This window comes from Myxocyprinus asiaticus, chromosome 1, assembly GCF_019703515.2.
Source record: "Myxocyprinus asiaticus isolate MX2 ecotype Aquarium Trade chromosome 1, UBuf_Myxa_2, whole genome shotgun sequence".
In the NCBI taxonomy this organism is placed as follows: Eukaryota; Metazoa; Chordata; class Actinopteri; order Cypriniformes; family Catostomidae; genus Myxocyprinus; species Myxocyprinus asiaticus.
Genome location: NC_059344.1, coordinates 61232519 through 61256529, shown reverse-complemented (window position 1 = coordinate 61256529; position 24011 = coordinate 61232519). Strand labels below are relative to the sequence as shown.

General features: G+C 37.7%; 1 protein-coding gene across 1 annotated transcript; it reads left to right on the top strand.

Moving 5' to 3' along the window:
• The first annotated feature begins 13174 nt into the window (after positions 1 to 13174).
• fgf3 (fibroblast growth factor 3) lies at positions 13175 to 16826 on the top strand. The gene is made up of 3 exons (XM_051702351.1): positions 13175 to 13670; positions 14822 to 14925; positions 15481 to 16826. Exons 1-3 carry the CDS (start codon positions 13394 to 13396, stop codon positions 15865 to 15867), a joined length of 768 nt encoding a protein of 255 aa, XP_051558311.1. The 5' UTR covers positions 13175 to 13393; the 3' UTR covers positions 15868 to 16826.
• The last annotated feature ends 7185 nt before the right edge of the window (positions 16827 to 24011 follow it).

The window sequence follows — 24011 nt, the reverse complement described above, 5'->3', positions numbered from 1 at the left end:
TAAGTGTTTCAAAACTTTTGACCAGTAGTGTACATGCCCGAGGTTTTGAAAATGTCTAACTCAACGTATAAGCAGTTTTTATAGTGATGCTTGCCTTATCAAAAGCTGCTAATTATAGTAATTATAGATTAATTTGAGCAGGTTCTATTTAGTGAATCTATAACATACAGTGTGACCAGTCTAGTCTTATCACAAATTAATGACTCTTATCAGTCAGTTATTTTTCCTGAATCAAAAACATACAGTGCAACCAGTGCAGTCTGATTCACAAACAAATGGCTCTTATGAGCCGGTTCTTTTTATTGAATCAGAAACATACAGCATGACTAGTGTAGTTCGATTCCTGAACTAATTACTTATATGAGCTGGTTCTTTTCAGTGTATCTGAAACATACAGAACGACCAGTGTATTTAGATTCCTGAATGAATGACTCTTATGCGCTGATTGTTTTTAGTGAACCACAAACATACTGCACGACCAGTGTAGTCCGGTTCCCAAACAAATGACTTATATGAGCCGGTTGTTTTTACTGAATCAAAAATATACAGTGCAACCAGTGCAGTTCGATTCACGAACAAAAGAATCTATCTTATGAGCCGGTTCTTTTTACTGAATCAAAAACATAAAGCATGACCAATGTCATTTGATTCACAAACGAATGACTTATATAAGCAGTAATTTTTAGTGAATCCAAACCTTACTGTATGACCACTGTATATTGATTCCCGAACGAATGACTCTTATGAGCCAGTTCTTTTTACTGAATCAAAAACATTCAACATGACCAGTGTCGTTCGATTCACAAATTAATGACTTATATAAGCAGTAATTTTTAGTGAATCCAAACAATACAGTATGACCACTGTATATCGATTCCCGAACGAATGACTCTTATGAGCCAATTGTTTTTAGAGAACCACAAGCCAAAACAATTACTTATATGAGCTCATGGTTTTTAGTGAATCAAAAACATACAGTGTGACAAGTGCAGTTCGATTCACAAACAAATGACTCATATGAGCCGGTTCTTTTTACTGAATCAAAAACATACAGCATGACCAGTGTCGTTCGATTCAGGAACTAATGACTTATTTGAGCTATTTCTTTTCAGTGAATCTAAAACATACAGTACGACCACAGTTTTTCGATTTCTGAACGAATGACTCTTATGAGCTGATTGTTTTTACTGAATCAGAAACACACACTGCGACTACAGTATTCTGACTCCTGAACGAATGACTCTTATGAGCTGATTCTTTTTGGTAAATTAAAACTATTACAGTACCACCCGAGTAATTAGAGTAATAATTAAAGTAATGAATATTCATATTGAATCTACTTAGAAACTACTTGAAAGTACTGAGAAGTAAATTGTGGATCAATTAGTGGAATGAGAAATGACAGTTAATGTGAACATGCACAGAAGGAAAATGAATTAAAATAGCAAAAGGATTCTGCATCTGAATGGAAATGTTTTGCTCAACACACAAATGAATGCAGTTAAGCAGTCTATAAATAAACCAAGATTATTCATTATTATTTATAATCTGCACACAATTTTAACAGACATTTTATTCCTACAGCAATTTACAGTGCCTAAATTGCAAGGACAACACCCCGGAGCAACCAGTGGTTAAGAACCTTGTTCATGAAGGGCACAATACTAAAAGAACAGGAGAGGTGGGAGTATCACACAGGTTGCCCCTTGCTGACTTCAGGCTGGCACCACTAATGTTATAAGAGCAATGTCTTCACTATTAAACCACCATCATATTATACACTTGTTTGTTTTCTTTAATAAAGGCACAGTATACTGTTTTGCCAATGAATTAATGAGTTACTGCAGCAGCATTAGCTTATGGTTTTGACAAGTGGCTATGTCTCCTACAAGAGTTCTAGGTCAAGTCTTTGTTAATAAGTGAATTCAATGTTAATCCTAATCCCCGTCTTCAAAGCCAGCATTCAGACCAGCACGGAGACAAAACCTCTGCTCTGTTGTTGGCCTTCACTATGTGTCTACATAGAATGTATTTAGGATTGCAACAAGTGATTAATGGTTCACAAGGTCTTATGAATGTTATAATGTAACATGCATAAATCTACATAGAATATATGCATGTTACACTGTAATTTATGAACAATTGCTGAATTGTGTACCTAAAGATACAAGCTTTGGTCTATAGGATAGTTATCACAACAACAAAAACATACAAGTCGGTTCAAATATTTGTACAAATCTGTAGGGTCAAAATGTGATATGGCATGTAAAAAATTATGGCAAAATTATGCCGTAAAAATGATTAAATGGCGGTAGCTCTATAGAGGCTCTTAATAGAACAGAATATTCCGGGTTCAAAACAAGTTAAGGTCAGTCGACAGTATTTCTGACATACTGTTATCACAAAAAGAAAATCTTTTTTAAATGTAAAAATTGTTTAAATCATATTTTACCTGAATTACAGGCTTTATGGCATTTCGTTACGCGATTTTATCACACTAAAATCATGTTAACACACATAGTGTTTACATCTTTTGGCTATACCTTTGAAACAGTGAATATTTTAATGTTAGTAGCTGGAAACATTATTACACAGCTCTCTGGAATACTTCACTGGTCTGATTGGTCAATGGTCACAAGGCTTACTGCAATACAGTATACTAAAAAACTAAATCTACAACTAACCAAGAAACACTTTATTTCCAAATCAGAATATTTGGAGAAAAGGGCCGGAGAGAAGGTTTACACCCCCCACATCTGCTGAACATAAAGCGGTATATCCAGTTTCATGGTCATTGCTGAGAGCCATACATTCAGCCTGGCTTCCACCGCAGTGTTTCATGATGTCATAATGGATGGATGTAAAGTGTACAAGTCTCATTTCTTGTTGAGGTTTAGAGGTTGTGTAGAACTGTGATTTGTCATCCGTGTGTGGACAGATCCTGGAAACAGATGTGCAGAAATATTCAACCTCTATTCAATCATTCCTACCACCTCAATCCCCAACAAATAAATTCATCTGAGTTTGACCATTCAATACGCCCTCCAAATGAACCAAAGTACTAACATAATGACACACAACAGCAGTGTGAGTATTGAACTTGACCTTGACTATTCATCACCTTTCCGCTTAAATAGCAATATTTGTTTGACCATGGGTTGTTGAGTATCACTCAAATTCCTCTAGTGGTCAAATGTCTATGAACAAATCAGTGGAGGCTGTCATGTAAGCATATGTTTAAGTAAATACAATTAGTGTCAAGTTAATTTTTTACTCTTCGAGTAGACTTATCATGTCAGCTCTAATCATGTTCAGTTCCTGGTCGTGCAGGTAGTATGATACATTAAATCATGTGGAGCAATTTAATTCATAATTATGGGGAAATACAGTCTACTTTTAGGCCCTGTTTACACCTGGTAATAACATCCACCTTGGGTAATCCAGTCAGCCGTGACAGATTGCTGTGTACACCTGGAATTAATATGTGTCTCAAATGCATCTCCTGTGCCCACTTGTGATTGAATTTTATCGAAGAGAGGGTTTTTATATTTTAACATTTGCATTACATAACCAGCTACATTTACAAGCTTGTTCAAGTGCGATCAAATTGCACTTTAACTCAACTGATAGCGTGTTGTACTTGCGATGCGAATGACCATGTTACCAGTCCTAAGGAGCATGCGAGTCGACATGAGCTCACACTTGTGTCATTGCATTTATTACACTATAGGTTAGGTTTAGATTTAAGGTTTAGGGTAGAGAGGTAGGTTTATTGATTTCGAACTCGATAGAGTGTTAACCTAAAAAACCTTATCTGTGTAGGAGAAAATTTAAATAATTTTTGGTGCAGTGGACATTTCACCTTGGAACTTCTGCCACACTTACATAATTTTCATGAGAACGGGCTTTTTAAGGCTATGTCAATTAGCTTTGAAGACATCTTGGGTGTGTTCCATTCAGAAGTAGACATCCCTATGCCCTATTCGCTTCAAAGACTTTACCATCCAGTGTGAGAGCTTTGGAGGGCTAAAAGGTGTGGGGCTCAAAAATAAGGGTCATTCGGAACTCTCTTTTTAAGTCATTTTTAATGGAAATTCTGTTTGAAGCGATTTTACAGCATGAATATCATGAATGTTCTCCCTTCAAAGTGCCCATCAGAGGCTGATTTATTCCGTTTGGACCGAAGGCCTGTATTCCAATGTGCTCCTAAAAGTTAACAAATCTTACCTTTAGCAGATATTCACATTTAATATTTGCAGTCTTTCTCTTCCGGGAAAATGGGCTAAAAATATTGATGGCTCATCTTGCACTACACAGATTTTTCTTCAGTCAAAATGCAGAATGAGAATGTCCCCACCTCTAACACCACCTGGAACTGACTAGCAAGTAGCAAATCATGGTTAATGACTGTAATATAAACTAAAGTCTATTGGCTATGTTAAAAAAGGACGAGCCCTTTGATATGTCCCGCCCAAACTTGCTGTTGTAATTGAAAGTACGTCAAAACAGGAAAGAAACCTGCACTCGTCAAGCAAATTCATGGGGTTTTTAACATAAAGAGGTCTTGTTGTCTTTTATAAGACATCTACAAATGACACCATGGTAATAAGTGCTTTCCAGACGGGATTCTGTCAGTATCCAAATTTCGCAAGTGTGGCACACTCACTCTTTTTGGTGGAAACCCACATTAAAGAATTCAGTTGAATTAAACGACCTGGCCATCCTTATTCATTGTTACTCATTAGAAGGGATAGGCAACTATAGATGTCGGGGAGTTTGATTGTGAGCTTTGTCTTGTGGGTTGATCCTGGGAGTGACAGGCGTGCGGTAGCGGCACGTGGCCCTCTTTGGGTCACTATGAGCTCTGTCATCACCCTTGCTGTACTGCTCACTTATGTTAGCACAGGCAGCACCACAACCTCTGCTCCTATTTATCATACTATAAGAATATGAACATAAGCCATGTCACCTTTGCACTTTGGTTAGTGATTCCAGGTATTGAAGCAGATAGGGTGTATTATGGTAATCTGTGATGTTCATGCATATTCAATTTCTATATTTTAGTGCGTTTGTGACCTTAATACTTTAGACCAACAAATGAGACTTTACCACATGACAACCCACCTACTATATGGTAATGTTAACACATTTTGTGTTGTTCAAGAAATACATGCATAATATATACATCTATGCATATACTGTATGTATATAATATATATATGTATATACTATATGCTGTATGTATATTATGTATTTTTTTCAGCTGTTTCTGTCTCACCTTATTAGTGCCATTCCATTACATCTTAAGACAAATCTGTGGTTTTATGTTGTCATTCTTCATGCAATAAAAATGATGAAGAATGATTTCAACAAGCAAAAAAAAAAAAAAAAAAAACAGCAAAGATTGTCAAATGTAATTACAAACCAAAAATCTTAAACTAATTTAGAATTGCACCTAAAATGTGACAAAAACAGATCCAAGTAATCGTAAAGAAAAGGGAAGCATGTTGAATGTGTGTCAGTGCATGTAAGTATGTGTGCAAGCATATTGAAAGAGGTATAGAGAAGAACAAAAGCTATCTGGAAGTAAAAGCTCAGAGAGGGTCCATATAAATGTTGCCATGAAGTTTTGAAAAGGAGAAATGGGAACAATGCTGTTTGCAGCAAACACTCCTCTGCCATCCATCTTTTACACAATCAACATAGCCCTTTCACATGCACAGGCCCTTGCTGGGGACGCCATCCCCTCTGTCAATGGCCTTATATTTAAGGGAAATTAGGTGACATTGAGTTTCAAATGAGTCATTGACAGCTGCTTCGTCACTGTCGGTTTAAGCAGTGTGCTGTTCAGCAATAGCGTCACATTGTTGTCCTGCTCCACTGGAGAGAGCAGGAGGGCACGGTGTACTGTAAAAATGAAAAGATACTCGAGGCACTGTTTGGGGTTTCCCATCTGCCAAACTGCAGGAACCCTCTAGAGATCCTCCAGTAACTGCTCTGAGAATCGTACTCTTCTTGGGCCTGCAAGAACTTCAAAGACTGTCAATGGCTCCTTTGGCTTCGAGGCTTTGCAGTATCTATTGAAGTTCCTTGAGTACACGTAGACAGTCTTTAGAGTTCTTGCAGGAACAAAGAGTAAGCTTTGCAGAACTGAAAGGGTGCCTAGAGGTTCTTCAAATCGTTATAATTCCTACGACATGGCATAATAGTACGATACTGTATGACTTGCCTCATACAAAAATATACGACTTTTGTTCACATACTGTACACACCACCCAATCAACAAACACATTTTCAAATCAATACAATACACACATAAAAAAAAAATTCTAACATCCTCTCCAACACTTTCTTTTAATAAAGGAATCATTTGTGAACAAATTCTACTCTTTGTGCAATAAAAAGACTTTATGTGAATAACCTGCATTACACCTGTTGTATTGTTGTTTGTCTTTCTTCCGTGGTACACAACAGTAGAACTTGTATGTTTTGTATGAGCCAACTTGTACGATTTCTTGCAATTTTGCCATCTTGTACTATTCTTACTTGTCATGAGATTGGGTTGGCGAAATTGTAGGAAGTCGTAGTTGGCTCATACAAAAACATACAAATTTACTCCATAGAGAAAAATAAACAAACCAACAAACTATGTTATAAAAAAATTTAACTCCTAACCCAAACCTAAAACATAACAAAAAACCCTAAACCTAACCATGATTTCAATTGGAAAATAACTTTTCTGTACCACTGAAGAAAGAAATCGGGTTTTGGAACTAGACGAGGAAAGAGTATTACAGGTGTTAGATAGGAGTGTACTACGTGTTAAATAGATAGGAGACTTTTTACAGTTTGATGCATGTATTGTATCGATTTAAACTCTGTTTGTTGATTGGTTGGTGTCTAGGCGAATAAAAGTCTCACCTTTTCGTATGAGCCAAGTTGTAGGATGTCTTACAATTTCACCATTTTGCACAAATTATTACAAGTTGTCAAAAGAGACCATTTGGGGTTTCTCACATGCCACACAGAGAGAACCCTATGGAGATCCTCCAGACATCCTGTAAAAGAGCCTCAAATATCCTAGTTATGTTCTCAAGAAACTTCAATGTACAGTACTGTGCAAAAGTTTTAGGCACTTGTGAAAAATGTTGCATAGTGAGGATGTCTTCAAAAATAATGACATAAATAGTTTTCATTTATCACTTAATGTCATACAAAGTCCAGTAAACATAAAAAAGCTAAATCAATATTTGGTGTGACCACATTTGCCTTCAAAACAGCACCAATTCTCCTAGGTACACCTGGACACAGTCTTTCTTGGTTGTTGGCAGATAGGATGTTCAAAGCTTCTTGGAGCACTTGCCACAGTTCTTCTATTTCTGTCTCAATTGCTTCTGTCTCTTCATGTTATCCCAGACTGACTCAATGATGTTGAGATCTGAGCTCTGTGGGGGCCATAACTTCTGTTTTAGGGCTCCTTGTTCCTCTTCTGTTCAGTTCTATTTGCAAAGGGAATGTTGAAATCTAAAATGCATATTTCCTACTGATACAATAAATGCAGAATATATAAAATAACCATTTTAAGACAAATGTTTTGTGAAAAATATAATGAGCCTAAGACTTTTGCACAGTATACTGTGTATTTCCAGTTTTTCAAAGCCATTGAGAGTCCTTAGAGTTCTTTAAAGTTCTTGTGAAAACTAAATAAGTTAACAGTAACGAGTAAGTTTCTCAGAGAACTGAACGAGTGCCTGGAGGATTTCCAAAGGGTTCTGCTGGTGTGGCAGCTGAGGAACTCCAAAAGGTGCTTTGAGTGTCTTTTCATTTTTACTGTATTATACCAGAGTGACACAAGATGCTGATAAAAATAGTGCATAAAACTGATCGGTTTTACCGTATAAAAACAATATGACATGCTATTATTTTTCACTGATTTAAAAAAACGCATTTGCATCTGCTAGAAAAATGTGTTGATTGTTACTGTTTCGCAAGCAGTTGTCATCGCTCAGCACACACTCCCCCTTGCATCCTGAGCACTCAGTGTGACAACCATTGATGCCTTATATAGTTACAGGCCACCACAATCATTTTACTGTTGGAAGGTGCAGAGAAATCCTCTGTCCTCCCAAAAGGTATCTGAGACCTGTGGCTAAAAATCAAAGGGCTGCAGAGGTATAAGGAAGACCTAGAGATCTCGTTTCAAGAATAAGTGTGGGAGAGAAATAGAGAGAGTGTGAGAGAGAAATTAAAACAGAGAGCACTAGAAAGAGAGCGAGACTCCATGTACAACTCTAAAATCATTATTAAAGACCTCGAGAAAAATCTAAAACATACTCATGATAAAACATTAAAAACTCAATTTGACCTCCAAAAAAAAAAAAAAAAAAAAAACCTCCAATGCTATTCGGCCCTAAATAGAACCACAAAGTTGGCAAACTATTTATCAATTAAACAATTTAAAGAGAGAAACACAGTTTAAGTGATCATGGTCTAGAAATAGAGAGAGGAAGACATAAGAAATCCTGGACACAGAGAGAGCAGAGAATATGCAGACAATGCGACCTAAAGCAAATATAGGATGAGAAACACTTTCTTCTCATCTGTCCCAAGAACCACACTGTGATGAATCCATCATTCCTTATGCTCAGTGATACAGAGAAAATCCCCTATATACTTGGAGAGGACGACAGCACAGTCGCACTAGCTGCTAATGTCTAATTCACTTTATACATTTCATTCATATTGTATATATTCTCCTATTTTGTATATATATATATATATATATATATATATATATATATGACTTTTTATTCTATTTAATCATTCTTAGTATTTAAATGTTTAAACTTTCTTCTTTTTTTTTCCATTACTACTAATTGCTATATTTATTATTGTATTATTATCTTATTTAAAACAGTTTGTATTTACATAACCTTAAAATGCTTTGGCAGTACTATACTCCAGTCGTCATACCAATAAAACTGAATTGAACTGAGAGAGAGAGAGAGAGAGAGAGAGAGAGAGAGAGAGAGAGAGAGAGAGAGAGAGAGAGAGAGAGATGAAGTTCTGCTGGCAAATCATTTTGAGCCATCAATGAGATTTATGAAATGCGTATGTCATGAGGTAGATGATCTGTCTCTTGGGAACAGAAATCAGTATTAAGGGTGTTGTATTAAAATCAGTTCAGAGCAAATAAAAGTGTCCTTTAGCATGTTCGACCCTGACAGATAAATTGGGCATGTTTTCGCCCCACAGAAATGAATTCAAAACGTTTGACATCTAGCAAGCTATGAAATGGAAAAGGTGCAATGAGGCAGTACAGCCAGCGTTTATGAAGTCTCTTAAAATCATCCTATAAATCTCTCCTTCCAATGATCTGCTGAAAAACCAATAGGTTTGTGTGGGTTGTGGGGTTTCTGTTGAGGGCTCTTTGGCAAAAGATTAAAAAAATCCCATGAATGAGCAAAACACTCCATAAATAGTTGAAATACTCCAATACATACTGACGAACATGTTTCGTCCTAATAGGGCATTTAAAGGGGTTAACATTTTTCCAAAGCAACCCGAGGTAATGAGGTATGAGAATAAAGTGGTTGCCAATTTGTTTGCAGTGTGTTGGGACTGTACGGGAGTTCTTTCTGAGCCCCTGACAAGCAGGTGAGATCAAAGTGAACCCGGACAAAAGGGGCTCAACAGTGATTTGTCAGGGGACGAGAGGCATTCCCGTCTGGCTCTAGCCAGGCTCTCAGATCACTCGTGCAAAAAAAAAAAAAAGGAGCCAATGCCATGAGAAAAAGTACAGCAGAAAAGGTTCAGAGGTCAGCTTGATTTGGTCTGGATTGTGGTACCTCCTTTTCTGCAAAGGAGCCAGAAAAAAGACCAGTGACAATTAAGCTTTGTTGAATGCTGGGAAAAAAATTAGCACTTAAAATTTGTGGACAATTACATGTAGGCTACACTCTAAAAAAAAAAAAAAAAAAAAATACAGGTTCTTCCATGTTTTTTTTTTTTTGTTTGTTTGTTTGTTTTTTTTTTTTTTTTTTTGCAGCTACTTAGATTCAGCAAATACCTTCTTCTTAAGAAAGAACATTTTTTTTTCTCTTTACAGTTAATGCTTTGGCTAAATGGTTCTCTGGATATTAAAGCTCTGCATTTTACCATATAGGTTCTTCAGATCAGTGTATTGCACCAGTGCATGGATGGTTTTCTAAAGAACTAGAGAATAAAAAGTTATTAGAGGAACTATTTTGTTTCAAGTAAAAACATGACTTAATATGACTGAATCAATCTGACTATATTAAGTCATACCAACAAAAATAATTTTTAAGGGTTAGATCAGGTATAGACTCTTTAAGATATCGGCATCTTTTCACGTTTTACAGGACTTTTTAAAAGTGTACAATTAAAACATTATACAGTATAGATATAATATTTTACATTTACTTGTGGGAGAGTTTTATATGGGTTGCTTCATGGATTGAAGTAAAAAAATAAAATTAAAAAAAATAAAAAAATAAATAAAAAAGGCGTTGTTAAGTCCGATTCATTTTTGCAAATCGGTTCGTTCATTAAACCCGTTTAAAAAACGAATCATCACTCAAACGTGTTCTCTGAAGACTCCGCGCTGAATTTTACGGTTTTTAATTTTTATTTATTTATTTTTATTAGTATTAGTATTATTGTTATTAAAATAGCTGTTTATACCCATATTTTCTCTATTAGGTTATATAGATTGCATTAGGCTAAATGTTTATTGTTTCAACATTACTGTTAACAACACTGTTAAGAAAATGACTATCAACAGTGTTGCCAATATTGATCATAATTTAAATTATGAATATAAAAAATGTAACCTTTTTGTTCGCATTTCCCAGTTTTACTCCCTTACAATTGGGTGATCTATGAAAGCTTTGCGAATCGATTGAGTTTGAGTTCGATTGAGTCATTTAAAGAATCGATTCAAAAGAACAATTCGTTCGCGAATCGGACATCACTATTATAAAACAAACCTTTAGCAATAACTGATGTATTTAAATGTTGCTATTTTTAGTGCATGCCTTATTGTTCAATATGTTTTTTAAAAATCTAACAGGTTCAAAATTACAACATAATAACAAAGAGATAAGAAGATATTTCCATATTCCAACATACAGTAGGTTATCTTAATTTATGCAGCAGAGGGTCACAAAGGAGGTAAAGTGATTAATGAGTGCATGATAAGGAAAATGACTTTAACATGGTGCAATTTAACCGTTGAGCTTCAGAATAATCGGCAACATCCTGAGTGAACTGCCCCCGCCTCTCTCTCTCTCTCTCTCTCTCTCTCTCTCTCTCTCTCTCTCTCTCTCTCTCATACTGATTATTACTGCTGAGCTTTGTGGGCGGCTGTGGGCCGTAATTAAAATACTTCCAGAAAGAAACAGCCCACCACATCAGAAATGCAACCCTCTGTCGGGATCAAACCACATCAAGAGAGTCTCTCTCAGAAACGGTCGTATGATGTGCATCAGAAGGCCGATATAGGCTACTCTCTGTCTGGTCTGACACACACTGGGCCTACAGCGCGAAAAATAAGTTATTACGAGCAACAGCTAGGCTACTACCACGTCCAAAACTTTGTGACAAACAGGGACGCCTTGTGATGTATGGCAAGAGAAGACAAATGAAAAAGGGTGCCTTCCCACGAGGTTGATAGCATGCGCTGGTGTTGCGCCAAAGGGCAGGGAGATTTGTAGATGATGGTGCTAATTACAAGAATGGTAACCATAATGCGACCGAGATGGAAGCAATTTAGGCAGAAGTCATTTGTGTGTTACTCTTCCGCCCACTATAGCTTCAACAACACACCAGGAGCTGTAGGGGTTTGAGTCGCATTCACAGTCACAGATTCCTTAAGGGAGGTGCACATCAGCAACTGTGGGCTACTCTTAATTTTCCAGGCCTGATAGATTGATTAGGACAAGAAGAAACATTGTTAATATATATATATATATATATATATATATATATATATATATATATATATATATATATATATATATATATATATGTTTGAGAGAGAATGGATTTTTTTTTAAATCCAGGACTTCGGGAAACCATGCCATGGATTTCTTGTCCTCAAATGGCATGCTTAAAATTTCTGTGCTCCTCTCTGGATTGTCATCAACAACAGGTCTTGATCGCTTTTTTTCCCCCAAAGAATTATGACCGCCCTCATTAACTGTGCTTTATAGGTTATACAAATATCTGAGACAGGCACTTGAATGAATGGTTGAGTTATAGGAGTGCAGTCACACGATATCATACGAATTAGCCCAATTTAGAAAAGTCGTACGAATACCGACGATTTCGCCGCGAGAGTGTGTTGGTTCAATCACATGTAGCTAAAGATGTTAAAGAAGTCGGACTGAAGAAAAGTGTCTGTATGATTTTGGTTCAAGTAACTTGCTGCAATATTTAAAAAGATTACATTGCTGGTGATTATTTTGCATTTATAATAATCAAATGAAAAATCGTACAAATCAATTTGTCTGCATCATAAACGCATGTCTTTTTTTCCTTCTGATTTATCAAGCGATTTCTCTAGAGACAGTTTTGTGTTGTCTGTCGCAGTTTTATTAACTTAAGGGTCCCAAAAACTTTCCATACATAAATGTGCATCACTGAAAGCCACGTGTGTATGTCTGTGTGTCATCATCACTGTTCAAATTTGTCAACAGCCATGAAAACGGAACAGATAGTGGCTATCCCAGAGACCAGTCATGCTCATCCTTAAATACCACAGTGTATAATTCTCTAAAAAAAAAAAAAAAAAAGAAAGAGAAAAAAAAAGAAAGAAAGAAAACTCTGCAACCCTTGGATGTATCTCTCTTTGTGGTGCGGTATTCCGCTGTAAGCCGACCGTGTGTAGTGGCTGTGTAATTTTATCCACGCTGCAACCTCTTGGTTCACACAAGACTGATACCTTGCTTCCCCTATTCCTTTGTATCAATTGGTCGGGGTTCAGGCTATTGTTGCAGGAGGGCTCTTTTATTTCTGTGCACACACTGTCGATCAGCGAGATCTCACGATAGCCTCCCTGTGAATCCGACTGGCGTTTTTCCCCTGCTCGGTTCAGATACAGTCTGCTTGGAAAGCAGAGAGGAACCCATGAACACCAACGAGGCGAACGCATGCTGTTGTCACCGAGCCTGCTCTTACAGATGACCAAGGCTTTCCCCCCAAACAGATTAAAGAGAGGACAGAGGGATACTTCACGCTATTTTTTTATTTTGTATTTTTTTTAACTGGTTCACTTGTTTGCGCCACTGGCAAATGGGACTTCTTTGATGGGACCCCGCGTGCCATCTCTTTCTATTCCAGCGAGCTTTTGCCGATATCCCGCCATGCCACAATGGTTATAATTCTGCTCTGGTTGTTACTGAGCTTCTTGGATCCAAGTTTGCAGGAATCTCTGGCTCCGAGGCTGACCAGGACCCCAAGGGCGCCTTGTGCCAGGGGCCAGGCGTGTGACCCAAGGCAGCGGCGAGATGCTGGCGGACGCGGCGGGGTTTACGAGCACCTCGGGGGAGCTCCAAGACGCAGAAAACTTTACTGCGCCACGAAATATCACTTGCAAATTCACCCGAACGGAAAAATAGACGGATCTCTGGATGAAAATAACCCTTTCAGTGAGTACACGGTTATTACGTTTAGTATTTGTGAATGTCAATTTTTCCGGGCGGTGTGCTCGAACTGAATGTGCTGGCAGAACTTCGGAAATAGGAAAACTTAGTAGGGAAACGAATGCCGACAGTAGTGTCTTTGCATTTAACATCCAACATCCAGCTAGCCTATTAAAATGTCTTTGATATGTGAAATGGGAGACGATAAAACATCATACTAATTAACATTCTTAACACAATAAATTGGAGATAAAAGCTACGATTGAAACGTTTTTACGGACTGTTTTTAGGTCATGTGCAGCTCATCCAGCACAGCTTTTAAGTGAATAAAAAATGCGTTTGCTTAAAATGGATCAGCATAATAGAAGGTTATTCCATTATTTGGACTCTACATGACCTGTATTGCTTACACTGGAAAATACAATTCACTGTCAATGAGTTGGGGTATTTTTTTGTAGACTATTGCATTTATCTGTATTAGTTTTCCAATTAGTTAAATCCGAGTGCCCATGGACATTACCATAAGAAAACAGGATTGAACAGACGGTTTAACATAATGACTTACACTTCGCTGTGAGAGTGTGTTGGTTTATCCAACGTAAAAGGATGATTATTCGAAACAGAAGAATGAGGAGAGCCATTAATCAGTGGAAACAGAGGATGGATAAACATCCTCTTTAAGAGGCGTTTAGCGTCTGTATATCTAACCTGACATCATATGTTGTGTAGACTGTGAATTAATCAACGCAAAACCTTTAGCCTATTTATATAAAATAAAGAAAATAAAATGCAACAGCATACGAAACATCATTTAAAATACGCCATACTGATAAAAAGAGACATATCCATTCCTAATTATTAAATATATGTTACACTGTAGAGTAAGTGTATAGGTAGATTAATGATAAACAAAACCTGTATTTCCCAAAGGTGGAAGACATTAACCAATTCTTAGAATTGCATACCCTTCAAGATTACACTGAACTGTCAAACTCTCACTAAAAGGTTGACTTTCTATTGAATCTCCCTTTCATTATTCCATCTGAAATGATATTTCACATAGGGGCTTTTGATGAGCAGTTTATTAGGGATGTTTTTACATGCAGGATGCCATTTCTACAGCATGCGCAATAATGAGTGTTTCGTCATTTTCCTAGGCATACTCGAGATCACAGCTGTGGATGTTGGCGTGGTGGCGATCAAGGGCCTTTTTTCAGGAAGATACCTGGCTATGAATGAGAAAGGCCGTCTGTATGCCTCGGTAAGTGTTATGTCACGTCGGAAAATCAAGTAGCTGAAATTGGGCTTGCTCTAGGATCAGATAACATGTAGGGGCTATTTGAGGCTATCGCCACATGGTGGTGTTTTCATGCGTAACGAGTGTGCCCACATGCTTCTAAATTACTGAGAGTTTGATTACTGGGATTTGTTTCTGGGAACCTTGTCACTTAAATTTCTGGTCATCAGAGGGTGATAACCTCATCCAAGGATATGGTCATTACTTTTGTCAGGTTACTGTGAGTGTGCAGTCAATGTGCAGAGTTAAACATCCATTCTGCAAATAATTAAATACACAAATAAATAAACATCAAAATCATTTATTTATTTATTCAAAATTGTGGGTGAAATGAATCACCTTGTCACAGGCCTAACATAGCCTTATGGTAGATAAAAAGATAATTATAAATAATAGCTTACCTATTCATTTGGAAATGACATAAAAATGGTTAAAAGATTGAGTTTACGTTTCAGTTCTTTTGGTAAGAATAACATAAAAATGATCACAAATTCTAACACCACATTTGTACTCTTTCAGGAAGTCTTCAACAGAGAGTGTGAGTTTCTGGAGCGCATTCATGAGCTAGGCTATAACACTTATGCATCGAGGCACCATGCAACAACCCAGCCACCCCCAGCAGGGTCCGGCGCAGGAGGTGGCAAGCGTCGTGCCAGTTCTAAGAGGCAGTGGTACGTGTCCATTAATGGAAAGGGTCGGCCCAGGAGGGGCTTTAAGACACGGAGCACAGACAAAGCTTCCCTCTTTCTGCCCCGTGTTCTGGGCAACAAGGACCATGAGATGGTACGCAAGCTCAGAGAGAGCCAGCGACATCAGACAGGTGCTCACAAAGTCCCTGTGGGTCGAGCAGAGCGCAGGAGACGGCGACACAGGGGCTCCAAGGGCCACAGAAGGGCTGACATTTAAGACTCTCTTCAGACAGATGGAGAAGAGATCCAAAGCCACAGCAAGAATCAGAAATGAGAGTCAGACCAAAAGAGTCACGTAACACCTTGGGAGAGAACTGTTTGCAAGAAAACCATTTGGGGAATTATGCGACGATTTCTGGCAAGACGGGCTTCCATGAAGAGAAATATCTTTTTTTTTTTTTCTCACTTTTAAACGCTAGCATCTGAGATAGACAGTCCAAATACGTTTTTGTGACCAAAATTAACACTACTGAAAGTTTTGTCTTCTGCTTTTTATGACATGCACCATGTCAGGCTCTTTTCGAAGTCTTTTACAAGACATGTAATTACTGTGTATATAGTTGTACAGTCATTTACTTTTTTATTTGAGCAAAATAACATAAAAGTAAATGTTTGTAATCATGAATTAGGATGTTGTACAAGTGCTTGACATTGCCGATGACGTGTTATGTTATTGGACTACGGCTTTCATAGGTGGTGTTCAGACAAGCACTTTTTCATTACTGAAGTATAAAATAGAAAACAAAGAAACATACTCATAAAACAGATGCTTTTTTAATTTACATGTGATAGGCTACTGTTCGTAAACTGCAATCAGGAGTACTTTATTACTAATGTAATACATATTTATTTTGTTCACATGTTTTTAAGTTATTGATGACATAGTTTCTACACTTCCAAATATCAAAGATTTTTCTTCAAAAGAGATTGAAACATGAAAAAGTAGTGGTCACAATGGCTAGATAAACACTGTCATGTTTAATATTCCAAGTGAACAACTGGTCCTGTATACATAATAGACTCCTTAGTTTCCTATTCCTTAATGCAAATGTGAGTCTAAATATAATGACATCAACTCTGAGACATTGTTTTGATAAATGTCATATGTATGGAGCACTGTAAGCAGAGTAATGCATTATGCATTGTTCAACACTGAAAGCTAAAAATCTGGAGGAATGTCACCAATAAATTATAAGAAATATATATATTTTTGTCTTACTGTTAAGCATAAACAACTCTGTTTTTGCCATTTCTTGGACTTTATTTGGCCTAGTTTCCTGTGCAAGATGCAGACAAATGTTACTGTAAATGATTAATGGCTTAATTTATTAGTTTAGCCTACTTAAATGCTAAGTTCTAGTGTGCATTACTCTTTATTCAGCAGCATGATGTTATATAAATACATATTATACAGAGTTTAATTAATGTTGGTGAATGAGGCATCCTGTTCCAGGTTGCAGATATATTCAGCCCAACTGTGAAAGTGATCGCATAGGTATTGAAGTCCAGCAAAAAGGGACTGTCTCTTGGGACCATCCCCCTCTTTCTCCTAAACTGCCTCAAGTGACATCATCTAGGAAAAGTGCATTTAAAATAATAATTGAAGAAAGCAAGCAAGGACTAATTTCTAAAAATCCCTAGTCTCATAAAGTGCTAATATTTTTCATTAAAAAAAACCAATTAAATCTGTGTTTTAGCTTCTCAAAGAGTGACTTCTTACAACTATAACAGAGATCTATGCCTTTGAATTGTATAGCAAAAAAAAAAAAGAAAAAAAAAAAAAGACATGTCATTCTATACTTCGCAGGTTTGAGAGCTTCCTGGCGGTCACAATGGAGTATCTCTGGGGGAACCTGGGAAGCCGTGTCGCTTGAGACATTCTTCTTCCTTTTTCTAAACGGCTAGAGCCTGAGATCTGAGAAACAAGGCAATCCCCCGATGAAAAAAAGTGTCTTAGAAAGTGTAACATGTTGTGTAGTTTATGAAAGCCGAACTCTAATATTACTCAACAGGAATGCAGGACTCTAGATAAATGTCACATTTTGAATAAACCTTTTTGTTCACATCCTGTCTGATAACCAAGGATGTAACCACGTATTCAGGATTGGGGGGTACCAACTGTAATAATTTAATAATCAACCATGGAAAAACCCCATATCAGTAGACCCAATATTTTATGAATATTGGGGGGGGGGGGGGGGGACATGTCCCCCTCAGTGTCTATGGTGGTTACAGCCCTGTGGATATCTGTTCGCATACACAGTAGGTCTACATAAATACAGTGCATGGGGGGCGTGATCAGATATTTCAGAGAAATCAAATATTAATATATTTTATAATCGCTCATATCAACCGGGGTAAGTAGAAGACTGCTTCCTTTCCTAACATCATTTGAGCGAGGAAAATAAATATTTTAAGTAGCTTTGTGTTCATTTTTTACAAATAACAAATGCACCTGCTCAGATATAATCTATATGGGCAACAGAAGAGTATAGGCCTATATGCGTTATATTCTGCATTCATTATGCATTGCATTATATTTTGCCTTGTACAGAATGTACAAATGTAGAAAAATATTTAATGCACTGAGGTTATGGAGCTCTGGTTGTCTATCCCATAAAAGAAAATGTGTGCATGCTCTTTGGTTCCTAGTTTTAAGTACCTATTCAGGCACACGACGCCCCTATTAGTTCAGTGGCATATAACAAGTAAACAGAGACCCAGGGGTTAAGGTTCAGCGTCCCGATCGAGCGACTTCTGATGACCTGCAATTCAACAATGACGCGTCTGCCGCCATGTCAAGGGGCGCTCATTAACGTATAGCTGCTAGAACTATTCAAGGCCAGCAGAGTTCATCTAAAGATAATAATTTGCGCATTTAATTGCAATAAAGACCGTTTGCATGCACGCAGCACAAAATATAAGGGGAAAAAAAAGGAACAATACAATGTAAAACGCAAATATGAATTCCGAAAACAAATTAAATGGATTACAACCCTATTGATTACATTACTCAAGGAGTGGTTTCTCAGAAAGTCCTGCGCTGGTGAAAAAAAAAACAAAAAACAAAAAACTGCTCCAATTAAAATCACTGCGATTCAGCCTCATTCTTCTTTGGTCCGAGGGCCTCAAAGGGCTGCTCCTCGTGCCCATCTAATTGGTATCGTCAGGAATTCCTCAAGTATTGACCCAGCGAAGCCTGAGGGGGCTTTGTTCGTACATGCAGGCCTCCTACTGGCCATCTTTTTAGACTTCTATGAGTTGCTGACCTCTGCATTAGCACCACACCATCTTAATGAAATTGCTTCCAGCTTTACTATTTTATTAAGTGATACGTTAAGCCCATTAATGTGATGGATGAATGGGAAACTGTTGTGTTAAGCTTTAAAACATTTTAGAGTTTTGATTTTAGACAGCAGTGCTTTGTGGCATTGCATTAGGCTATCACAAATAATGTTTTTGAAGGCTAGATTACATCTTATTTGTCACTCAATTTATCCGGTGAAATTTGTTGCCTTGTATTCATCTCGTGAGCGCATAAGGGTTCCGATTTTAATTAGTCAACGCTGAGTAAGGTAATGCACTCTACGATGAAGTCTCAATTGCAGTGGCATTATTTGGCATTCCAAATGTTTCACTGTAATTTCCAAAATCGCCCTATAGAGGGAAGCACTGACTCCTGACCAGTTGCTGTGAAATCGACAGGACATTAGGCTATCATAGGGTTGTAAGAGCAACTCGTCTTCGCAATCAATCTTGGGATTGAAGAGCGGGTGTTTGATAGCAATGTCTCTTTGAGGTGCAAGACAAAAAGAGATAATATAGGTACCAGAGATTCGCTCTTCGGCGGCACACCGGGCTTTGGGTTTAAAGCGGGCTTTAAAAACATCTGCTCAGCAAATTATAAAAGTAGTTTGAACTTAAATCTAGTAGTGTGAGCGGAGAGCAATCGTTCTAGCACTGAAAGTAATCTTGTGCATTAAGAAAAAAATTAAGCATTAAGAATTGAACAAGTCAAGTGCTCAAGGGCGGTAATTACGTATTTCATGTCAATTTATTTAAGATATTATTTAAAAAAATTAAACGTACAAAAAATGAAGACTTAAACTTAGTAATTCAATCCTTTGATTAAAAATAGAACATTTCTGGCGTCATTGTGGCGTTTATTGTATAGTTGCTGTCCCTGTATATCTGTCCTTTAAAAAAACAAAAAAACAAAAAACAAAAGGAAATAAAAGAAAAAAAAATGAAGAAAAGTAAAGAAAGCTTTAGTTCACCACAGTCCCATTTCCAAAAGAGATGGAACTGGAGCGGTTGAGCGCCACTGCAGCACCATGGAGAGCGGCTGAGCGCCCCGTTATTATAAAATTCAGTTCATTCCTCTGCTTGCGTTCACAGCGCTCACGCTTTAGATTAGTTCACAATGAAGACATCGGACTGTCATTAAAATGTGTAATGGTGTTAGTTAAGCTACTAGTGCTATGACTTCCACTCTTGCTATTTTGGTTTTGCAAAGGCGTGATTTATACAGTAAATGAACACTGATATATGTTAAATGAACCTGTACTGGAGTGGTGGTGGCGTAGTGGACTAAAGCACTGAATTGATCAGTAGAAGGTTGTTGGTTCAATCCCCACAGCCACCACCATTGTGTCCTTGAGCAAGGCACTTAACTCCAGGTTGCTCCAGGGGGACTGTCCCTTAAATAAGGGCACTGTAAGTCGCTTTGGATAAAAGCGTCTGCCAAATGCATAAATGTAAATGTAATGTAAATGTATTAAAATACACATTGTGTTTCATATAAAGCCTTGATTGTTTGATCTATTCCACTAAACCATATAACTATTGCAATTACGTGTAAAAGACATGCACAGTGCGTGCGTGGTTCTAAATGTCTAAATATCACCTCAGGATTACATTTTCACATGACAGTTCAGCTATGGCAACTGCGCCTCTTTTATTTGAGTGTCCAAATATGCCTGTATTGACACTCTTAGATCAAATGAACCGCCTGACAAATGCAAATGGCCTATAGGCCTACACCGATCAGCCACAACATTAAAACCACCTGCCTATTATTGTGTAGGTCCCCCTCCTGCCACCAAAACAACATCAACCCGCATCTTAGAAGAGCATTCTGAGATGATATTCTTCTCACCACAATTGTACAGAGCGGTTATCTGAGTTACCGTAGTCTTTGTCAGTTCAAACCAGTCTGGCCATTCTCTGTTGACCTCTCACATCAACAAGGTGTTTCTGTCCACAGAACTGCTGCTCACTGGATGTTTTTTTGTTTTTGGCACCATTCGGAGTAAATTCCAAAGACTGTTGTGTGTGAAAATCCCAGGAGATCAGCAGTTACAGAAATACTCAAACCAGCCCATCTGGCACCAACAATCATGCCACGGTCAAAATCACAGAGATCACATTTTTTTTCCACATTCTGATGGTTGATGTGAACATTAACTGAAACTCCTGACCCATATCTGCAGGCTTTTATGCACTGCACTGCTGCCACACGATTGGCTGAATAGATAATTGCATGGATGATTGTTGGTGCCAGATGGGCTGGTTTGAGTATTTCTGTAACTGCTGATCTCCTGGGATTTTCATGCACAACAGTCTCTAGAATTCACTCCGAATGATGCCAAAAACAAAAAACACCCCATGAGCAGCAGTTATGTGGATGGAAACGCTTTGTTGATGAGAGAGGTCAACAGAGAATGGCCAGACTGGTTCAACTGACAAAGTCTACGGTAACTCAAATAACCGCTCTGTACAATTATTTCTACACTTCCAAATGTCAAAGATTTTTCTTCAAAAGAGATTGAAACATGAAAAAGTAGTGGTCACAATGGCTAGATAAACACTGTCATGTTTAATATTCCAAGTGAACAACTGGTCCCGTATACATAAGTAGACTCCTTAGTTTCCTATTCCTTAATGCAAATGTGAGTCTAAATATAATGACTCAGTGTCATTATATTTAATGTTTCATCAACACAATATAAGGCAGGTGGTATTAATGTTGTGGCTGATTGGAGTATGTGCAGAAGACCCCTATCAGCAAGCAACATTTAGTGAACTGTCAGAGCTTGGATGAGAGGTCGCTATAGCAACAGGTTGAGGAATTTGGGTAACAACAGGATCAAAATTTTGAATTGAAGAGAGTGTGATATAATTAGGTCTGAGAATTAACCGAAAATGAATGTGAGAAACGTCGCCATGTGAAACAAGGGAAGGTACAAACAAGAGCTAAACAAGTTAAGGCGAAGAAATGTTTTGAATTTTATTTAAGCCAAAATGAAGACACAGAAGTCATCAATATCAAAACATAATTTAATTAAGTTAAATTGGGACTTTTGGATCATTTTTCACTCATAAAGTGCATCACTGCGGCTGTTTGAACTACTTTTGTATGACAGTTGCTAATATTGTTGATTTTCATTTATTCTTTATCATTTGTAAATACATGTAGGCCTATCCTTAAAGGATTAGTCCACCCAAAAATGGAAATTCTCTCATTTTTACCCTCATGCCATCAGAGGTGAATGACTTTCTTTCTTCTGTAGAATACAAACCAAGATTTTTAGAAGAAAAAGTCAGCTCTGTAGGTTCTTCTTACAATGTAAGTGAATGGTGACCAAAACTCAGAAAGTCCAAAAAGGCAGCATAAAAGTAATAAATATGACTCCAGAGGTTAAATACATCTCTTCAAAAGCGATATGATTGGTGAGGGTGAGAAACAGATCAATATTTAAATCATTTTTACTATAAATCTCCACTTTTGACCAACCCCAACCAGTGGATGGCTAAATGTGAAAGTGAAAGTCACTAACACACCACAATGTGGAAGTGAAAGTGTAGATTTACAGTAAAAACAAGACTTAAATTTGGATCTGTTTCTCACCCCCACCTATTATATCGCTTCAAAAGACATTGGTTTAACCACTGGAGTCGTATGGATTACTTTTATGCTATCTTTCTGTATTTTTGGAGCTTCAAAGTCCTGGCCACCATTTACTTGCATTGTATGGACCTACAGAGCTGAAACAGTCTTCTACAAATCTTAATTTGTGTTCTGCAGAAAAAAGGAAGTCATACATATCTGGAATGGTATGAGGGTGAGTAAATGATGAGAGAAATTTTCCTTTTTTATTGAACTATTCCCTTAAATACAAATTCACTATACAGAAAAATGCTTGGGGGCATATAGGTATACTCTCACCTTTGAAAAAGTGACTAATTGAGTAGGCTATAAACAATAATACAAGAATAACAGTGCCCTTTATGAAGAGATGTGTATTTAAAGCCTCAGTGCAATTTGCTACAATATGGTAAATACGCCCTCAAGACAAGTTTCACTTAAGATATTCATTCAACAGCTAAACTGCCTGTGTTGTGAGAGGTGCACTTTCCTTACGAAACGTCCCTTCAACAGTTGCGCAAATTACAATCCTGTGAGGTTTCAAGGAGGGAAAGAAGGTGCCTTACTTTTATGTTGATAAGTATTCTCACCCATCCCCCATTGTCTTTCCGTTTACGTCGCATCCTCTACACAAGCAGCAGGGAGCGCGCATTACCCGGGGGCCGCGGAGAAAGCTTGACTCACAGTGTGATGTTTCCAGCGGTTTACATTTTTCTCCCCCACAATGCTATGACGCACGACATTGACTATACTGAACACTCGTAAGAAAGTCAGCTACTGAATTGTCAGGCTGCATTATCTCGCAGTCCTCAAACGATGACAGTGGGATTCTTTAAGCAATCCAGTTGCAGAGTGAGGCGACGCACACTGTGTAATTCTGCAAACCAACATTCTGTAACACAATTTATGTTTGTTTGTTTGTTTGTTTGTTTTTTTCCTATTCTGTTTTGTCACGGTGTTCTTTTTTTCCGAAAGGCATGGACACTTTTTCTATGTTATCACTTTTCCTCTTAAATCAGTAGTATTTGCAATTCGTTGAATTTGTTGTTTTCCTGTTATTGTTCATTTACAGAACTGTCTCCTGTCTGACACTGCAGCCTGTCCACTTTGTGATTTCCGAATTTACATCCTCCCATACATAAATTATTTTATTTCTGTCCGATTATGAAGGAAGCTTTGCACAAAGAAAAGCCGGGGCTATTTCTAAGCATTTGTGCTGATCTGAAAGTGATAAAGGCATTATTCCCACTGGCAATGCTTTTACAACGCGAAAGTTGTTTTATTGTTGTAAGGGAGCAGTAATGACGTTTGTCTCTCTCACAGGCGCGCGCGCGCGCGCACACGTGAGCTGTAGTCTCACTGCCCACGGCATATACGTGCGCACATTATAAGGAATCAGTGTGTTCAGAGTGGCGCAGAAGGCTGCTCCGTCA

Coding starts and splice junctions, on each gene's coding strand:
- fgf3 (XM_051702351.1), top strand. CDS start 13,394: ATGGTTATAATTCTGCTCTGGTTGTTACTGAGCTTCTTGGATCCAAGT. Junction 13,671..14,821: donor GGATGAAAATAACCCTTTCA/GTGAGTACACGG, acceptor TCATTTTCCTAG/GCATACTCGAGATCACAGCT. Junction 14,926..15,480: donor AAGGCCGTCTGTATGCCTCG/GTAAGTGTTATG, acceptor GTACTCTTTCAG/GAAGTCTTCAACAGAGAGTG.